The sequence below is a fragment of the Channa argus genome, chromosome 1 (genome assembly GCF_033026475.1).
Source record: "Channa argus isolate prfri chromosome 1, Channa argus male v1.0, whole genome shotgun sequence".
Classification (NCBI taxonomy): domain Eukaryota; kingdom Metazoa; phylum Chordata; class Actinopteri; order Anabantiformes; family Channidae; genus Channa; species Channa argus.
The window spans coordinates 52914637-52922705 of NC_090197.1; the positions used below are offsets into that span (position 1 = coordinate 52914637).

The 8069-nt window shown below is 41.2% G+C and overlaps 1 protein-coding gene across 1 annotated transcript; it reads right to left on the bottom strand.

Annotated features, from left to right (window-relative positions):
- Positions 1–71: 71 nt before the first annotated feature.
- Positions 72–7743, bottom strand: fam98a (family with sequence similarity 98 member A). Its single transcript, XM_067476171.1, has 8 exons — positions 7587–7743; positions 6217–6365; positions 5661–5795; positions 4702–4883; positions 4385–4465; positions 4184–4300; positions 1564–1731; positions 72–1377 (listed from the first exon to the last, which is right to left on the bottom strand). The coding sequence occupies exons 1-8, from the start codon at positions 7622–7624 to the stop codon at positions 730–732; spliced, it is 1518 nt and encodes a 505-aa protein (XP_067332272.1). The 5' UTR covers positions 7625–7743; the 3' UTR covers positions 72–729.
- Positions 7744–8069: the final 326 nt, after the last annotated feature.

An 8069-nucleotide genomic window follows, 5' to 3' on the forward strand; every position in this document is an offset into this window, starting at 1 on the left:
TTGAACTTTCATTTTGCTTAAAACAAGAGATTACATAGTTTTATTAACTTAGATAACACCACTAAATAAAGTGATTTTATTCTTATTTTAGATTTTATTGCTCATTCAAACATCTGTGTAAACCTTCAAACATCCATATTTATATGCACACAATATTCCATGAGCACAAGATCACATCTTTTTAAATAAGCAACAAAGGAGATTCCAGTCAAACCTAATGAAACAAAATAAAGACTGGAAAGATGAAGCCATTTTCAAGTCTGTAAATTCTACTCTAATAGTTTCAAGAATCCTACATGAAATGATGGGGTTTCACTTTGTCAGATACACAGTGGGTGCATCAACACTGACATCTTGGAAACTTTTCATGTCTTTAAAAAAATGTCCAACATAATGCTTGTCAAGTCTCAAAATAGGGTCAACACAGCAGAGTCTGACAAATCAACTAACTAAACTGCGTTGTAGCAGAGCTGTTGGCTTTAATACTCAAAATGAGAAGGCAAAGAAAACATGAACACACCAGGATGAAAGACTGTAGCAAAGCATTCCCAAAACCGTCTTGACAGCTGACTGGATACAGTACGTGTATTTCCCAGGTCATCATTTAAAATTTTTGTCAAATATTAGCCATGCTAACATTTTAAGGTTAGATTAGGCATTAGAAATGCATTCACCCATCACAAGTAGTCAATCTGAGTGGACCCTGCTGCAATGACCCACACTGCATCTTCAACTAGTGTAGTGTCTGCTTTGATTAAAGCCAGCTTGGCTGTAGTGCTGCCCACCATGTTGGAAGAACTGTTCAAAATGTCCTCCGTGGTTAAAATTCTGCCCCCCTCTACCACCCCAACCTCCCCCTTGGCCTCCTCCTCCACCTCTACCTCCCCTTCCCCGGCCCCCCCGACCTCCTCGACCACCACCTCTCTCCTGATGCCAGCCTCCATCTTGGTGGTAAATGTCATGGTAACCACCTCCTCCTCCATGATATCCAGGATCCTGGAAGCCTCCGTTGTTGTTTCCTCCTCCTCCATAACCACCTCTCCCTCCTCCTCCCTGATGACCTCCTGCATCCTGATAGTGGCCCTGATTGTAACCCCCTCTTCCTCCCCCACCTCCATCTCCCCAGCCTCCCTGCACCTTCCCCGCTCTGCTGCCTCCTCTACTTCCCCTGTCTGTATGTCCCCCTCTCTCATAGCCTCCACGGCCACCTTGGGAGTAGTGATCATAGCCTCCCCTGTTTCCTCCCTGCCCACCTCCACCGTAGTGTCCTCCACCTTGTGGAACATCTTGACGCTTCTGCCAAGAAGGCATCTCTGGAGGTGGGGCCTCAATCTCACATGGTCTGCCTCCTCTATCGGGCACTCTGCCCATTAGAACCTGAGGAAAGAATACACAATAAGCCTTTAAAGAAACTAACTAGCCGAATTTGATGCTATGTTTATGATATTTTTATGAAGAAAACTGTGAATGATGCACTATCCTGTCATCAAAGGCACACATCTGTGTCACAGAAATAAAATGGACAACACTTGAAACAGAAAAAAAAATAATTAATTAACCCACCTTATTAATGGCACAGGCAGTCTTCTCCCTTATCTTGCCACTGCTTGTGCGTAAGATTTTTGAGAAGTCTTGTCGAGCAGCAAAAAGATGGGCAATGGATATTTTACTTTTGGTGCTGAGAGCAGATCGCAGTGGCTGGTAAACTTTGCCCAACTTTTCAGCATGTGTCTGTATTAAGACATACAGAAGGAAGTTGTAGTCATTTTTAGGAAGCAATGTTAAACACAAAGAAGTTAGGACAAGTAAATTGTAAAGACATAAATAAAAATCTTTTTACTTCATATCCATATCCAGCTAATTAACTCACCTTAATAAGCCGCCTAATACTATCAAATATGAAAATTATTAGATTTAATATATGCTGGTTTATTTAAGCTTAATCTAAATTTGATGCCAAAAAAGTTCAGCAAAGGCACCAAAAGTTTTGTAATGCTAAAAAAAAACAAAAAAACAAACAACAAATGTAAAAATAACTGTAGAAATCACTGGCGTTCAATAAACACTGTTTGCAAATACTTCAACAACTTAATCAAATTTGAGGATCATCAAGGTTACATACTATAATTAAAACATTCACATATCCAGACAAGTCTCTGTAAAAGAGGGACAAGGCCAAAAGCAACCATGATCCTCAAGCTCTCAGGGAGGAGGAACCTTCCTCAAAAAGATCCAGTAACCATCACAATGACAGACATCCAAGAGAAGGTCTCAACAATGAAGAGCTTGACAGCTCCAGGCACTGACATGATCCATGCCTACTGGTTAAAGAAGCTGAGCTCACTCCATGAGCACCTAGTGGCACAAATGAACATGCTACTAGTGGATGGAACCCATCCTTATTGGTTAACTGAAGGCCACGCAGTCCTGATCCTGAAGGACCCCTGGAAGGGAGCAGTCCCATCCAATTACCACACTCACACCTGCTTTCACACCACATGGTACCTTATGTCAGGCATCATAGCGGCTAAGATGAGCAGGCGCATGGATCAATACATGAGCGGAGCCCAGAAGGGAATCTGTAGTAACGCCAGAGGAGCAAAGCCCCAGATGCTAGTAGATAAAAGGAGTCACTCGAGACTGCAAGACCAGACATACCAACCTGCGCACTGGCTGGATTGACTACAAGAAAGTATATGACTCAAGGCCTCACATATGGATCCTGGAATGCTTGAAAATATACAAGATCAACAGGGCTCTAAGAGTCTTCATCAAGAACTCAATGGGGAAGTGGAAAACAACCCTAGAGGCCAACTTTAAGCTAATTGCACAAGTCAACATTAAGTGCGAAATATACCAAGGAGATGCTCTATCCCCGCTACTGTTCTGCATAGGCCTGAGCCCCCTCAGCCAGATCAACAAGAGTGGTTGCAGATATCGACTGCGGAACAGAGCGACCATCAGCCACCTCGTCTACATGGATGACATCAAGCTGTATGCCAGGAGTGACTCACTGATCCATACCACCAGGATATCCAGCCAAGACATCAGAATGTCATTCGGAATGGTTAAGCGTTGTCGGCTGGTAACAAGGAGAGGAAAGGTAGTCAGAACTGAGGGGATTGTTCTACCAGAAGACAAGACAGCAGATGTTGAGGATAGCTACAAATACCTCGGGATCCCACAGGCAAATGGCAACCATGAAGAGGCCACAAGGAAAGCAGCTACTACCGAGTACCTACAAAGAGTGAGGCAAGACCTGAGAAGTCAGCTGAATGGGAAGAACAAAGTCCAGGTGATTAACACCTATGCCCTCCTGGTCATCAGGTACCCCGCTGGCATAATAAGCTGGCCAAAAGTGGAGACAGAGGCTACTGACATTAAAACAAGGAAACTACTTGTGTTAAGATGCCCCAAGACAATCCAACAGCAGGGTGCAAGATGCTTGCTGGCAGAGCATACACGGAATGCCATAACCAAGTGCCTGGCATAGTGCACCGAAACATCTGTGCCAAGTACAAGCTGGAAGTCCTAAAGTCAAAATGGGATACACTTCCAAAGGTGGTGAAGAATGACGGAGCTAAGATCCTGTGGGACTTCCAGATACAGACTGACAAACGGGTAATGTCCAACCAACCCGACACAGTAGTTTTGGACAAACAAAAGAACAAGGCCAAAAAAGAAGTTAGAAAACAGAGTGGCCCCAGTTGATTCCAGGAACAACATCTGAGACCTCTGTCCAGAAGAGTGCATTCCTACGAACATCTAAGATACTGCGCAGGACCCTCAAGCGCCAAGGCCTTAGGTAGAGGATCAGAGCTTGAATGGGGGAAATAAGAGCAGGTGAAGTGGGGAATGATATCTATAAATAGATATATCTATATATAGATAGATAGATAGATAGATAGATAGATAGTGGTGAGAAACATGATCTGTTTATCTTTGGACCATTTTACTGGTATGATGTAGAAACAAGAAATTAATTCATAATACAGAAAGTTAGAGCAACATGGAACACTTAAGAGAAACATATAGCAACAGTGTTATTAGATTTGACATTTTATCAATTATTATTTTAAAATGCTGAGTTGCATGAGATGACACCGTGTGTACAAAGCCCTGCTCAAACATGTTTTTGTGTGTGTTTTTGTTTCTGCACATCCTTAAGAATGTTTCCAAGTACCTTTGCTCTTTCAGACCACCCAAAAGACTGCACAGTCACATCAAGACGTTTCAGCAACATCTTTCTTCTCACTTCGTACTCATTTACTAGCGCTTGGTTTATAGCTTCAATTTTCTCCTACCAAATGGGGAAAAAAAAACTCATTTACTCATGCAGTGTTCCCAACTGAATTTAAATTCCTCATCATTTTTTAGTATTCACCAAGTGCACAGGCCCAAGCGTCTTCTTCATCAAAGGCTCTCCTACGTGATTTGGTGGAACTCGACTTATAGCTTCTTTCAGCTGAGGGAAAAAAATGTTTGGATACTGTTTATTAAACCACAGTGATAAAGGACAAACATGTAAAATAACATTTATTCTCACACTGTTACAGGAGCTATTACTAAATGTGTGGGGGGGTTCAGTAGCTCTCTAAAATTAAATAAAAATTCACTGTTTCAAATACACTGTACTTCTTACGAGAAACTAAGTTTGTGTTTTGAGATACACAATGTGTCTTTGTGACTAGAACAACTGACCTTCTTCTCAATTCCGCTGAAAAACTGAAACATGGTGATGTTGGAAGGAGGTTTAGACATGCCCAGCGCCATGCAGATGCCTTTCAGTTCCTGGAACACAGGGCTGCCTGACTCTTGAGCTTTCTTCTGGGGCTTGTTAACCAGGACCATCCTCGAAGCCTCCAACTCTGATATCAGGAAGGCTGGATTCAGAAAGTGATAAAATAGATAAAACTATGGACCCACTTTAAAAAAATAAAAAAATAAATAAAAAGGACATGCTTTCAAACAGACTTATGAAGGAATTGGTATATTTCTAGATATTGTGCATGCTTGCTTAGAATAATTATAATACAGGAATAGAGCCAACAATAACTATTAATGCCTCTATTTTGACCAGTCAAAATGTCTACTATAAAAAACACGTAGTAAAGAACCTGCACACTAAAGTGTTATCAGTTATGAAGACATCTGCAGAGATTAGACAGTTATACCTTGGAATTAAGTGGGCTCAAACATCACAAAAAAAAAGTACACAAAAGAAAAACACATAACTAAGGTGTGGGGCATTTGAAGCACCTGCACACCCATCCACACAGGTTGTTTGAATTCACTAAATTCCTTTCTAGCTCTATGTGTATGGACAGCCTGTGCTAGATTTTCATCCTTTCTCATATTCAGAAATGCATGTAGTTTAATGAGCTTAGCTTTATAATTTATCCCACGCTTAGAATCTGCCAGAATAACTGACAGCACTTGATGTGGGTATGTAGAAGCTGCAAACAGGCTGCTAATGATGCCATCTAGTTGAGGCTGTTATGTCCTCACCCTGTGAATATTGCACTTCAAATGTATGACTGTGCAACAATTTATCACAGAGCAATGTAGTATAGCACATTTTTTTAAAATCTTTCAGCCCCCAGGTCAATGCAGCAATGCTGCTTTTCAAGTAGAGAGTCCGCAAAAGTCTGTATTCATACTGAGGAGTAGAAGGCAGTCGGTCCGGTTCAGGAGCCTCTGGGTGATGTCTCCGCTGTTGAGGATGGAGTAAGGACAGGCAAGCTCTGACAGCAGGCCACTCATCTCCAGTTGGAAGCTCTCCGCCTCGCTTGGACCTGAGATAGGTAGAAAGACGAACACAGTCAACACACAGTCACCAAGACACAGCACAGACAAATAGCCTGGTTTAATCTCAGTAATGACTATAACTTTGCAGAATGAAAGTAAAAAAATTTCACTGTGGAATTTCCAACGCTGACGCCAAAACGTAAACCAAATCTCTTTCGTAACCAATAACAAAACAGTGTAACAATTACAGAAAAAACTAAAACAAGTCTATATCTAATAATAAAACATATAATTTTATTATATTTGTGTAAAATAATTTTATTTTACACTTACTTGCATTTGCCATCAAACTTTAGCTGTCAAATAAAGAGAACCTTTTTCTGCGAAGTGCTTCTGTAACTATTTAATACAATATATCAATTCTTCACCAGCAGCAACTTCACTTCACAGTGATAAATTATATCTTACAGTTTGTGGCGTGGACATTCTCCTCCAGTTTACAGTAGAGTCTAAGCTCTGAGACAATCCAGGCACAGAGCTTAGTAAACTCAGGTGAAGCTGCTCCACCACTAACAGCAGAATCAAGAGCTCCTTCTTCCAACAGTGGGCCTTGGTAACTGCAGTGACACACAGTTAACATAAAACAACATCAAATAATATTGAACGTTAGCCACAACTCTTTGCAACAGATAGGTTTGCATATGGACATGTCCCCTACCAAAGCTAAGGTGTTACTGAATTATTTCCTGGGTTTTTTTGTCCTTTCAGCTTATCCTGAGAGTTCAGGATCGCCACAGCGGTTAATTTGTCCACATGTTGATTTGGCACAGTTTTTACGCCGGATGTCTTCCTGACGCAACCCTTGCCAATTTCTACCGGGCTCGGACCAGCACTGCGGGCCTGGAGATGAGGATGGGCTATTGGGGCTTCAGTGTCTTGCCCAGGGACACTTCGACATGTAGTTGGGAAGAGAGGGAGTGAACCTCTGACCCTATGGTAGGTAGGCGGCCACTCTACCAAGCCCCAGTGTTACTAAATTGCCTCATTGATCTCAAACAATCCTGTATTTTAACTCCATGGTGTTATTGGTAAGAGGCAGAGTTGCCCGGTTTGTGTGTGTTTTCTTCCAAAGAAATGGCACTCAAATGATACGTAAACTCTTTACATTACATTACTTTTTTTTTTTATCTATCTGAAGGTAATGAAACCAACCATGTACCTTCTTTAAATTGCTTGGGAGAATTATTTACTCACAAATACATCAAACACCATCCTATCATACTAACATGAGTAGAGTAAGAGCTATTTTAGTTGTTACCGCATATGGGTCATTTAGACAACAATTTATTTTTAAATGTAGCTTTTCGTTTAAAAATGTCCAAACATCCGTGCTCCCAAGAAACTGGCTCAACGCCCGACTACTTTTAAGAATTTTATATATATTTCAATAACACGCCAAGAAACATTTAGTCAATTATTTGTGCATTTTCTGCAACTAGCTCGAAAATGTTAATGTGTGAATGTGTGAATAAGAGCTTTTCTGAAACGAGCCATGACGGGAGCGGCTTCTGCTGACGCAGTTTTTGGCACAACATGCAAATTTTATCCATTAACACACACGCCCATGGGTAACTGCGGTGCATAAGCATCGTAAACTACATCATTGTGAGACTAACATTTGTAACAGCAGCGTGGTGACCGAGGCTCCTTGGGTGAAGTCAGCTTGCGCTGGCTAAAATAGTAACGTTAACGTTAAAGCCAAACAAGGCTAGTCGTTGGCTCGTCAACCCTTGCACAAAATGTTCCGAGAACAGAGATATGTTAGGTATTTAACTTACCCTAAATCTTCAAGAGAGACGATAATGTCATTCTCCATCCCACTTAACTACAGTTGTGTTTTAAAATGTAATAATATGAAATAGGGTTTTCACATCAGCCACCTCAGCTGATCCACGTTTAACTTCTTCTGCTTCTCCTTCTTCTGTGGATTTTACAAGAGGCTGCGCACCAGCTCTGTCGATTATTACCGCCACCCACTGGACTGGGGTATAAACACAAAAGAATGGATAGACATTATTTGATAGTTTGTGTCCAAACATACACGCCAGTGAGTAACTGAGTAGTTTTAAGAAATTCTGCTTTCACAATGTTATAATTTCTCAGTTTTTAGATGGGAATGGTCAGAAAGGTGATAATTCTACTCTGTATTTATTATTAAGGTCATAGTGGCTGGTGCAGTCATACTAGTGTACATTATTAGAAGAGGTGGTTCTTATGTTGTGGCCACGCTTTTTAGAATGAATGAGGTGACCAAAACTTTA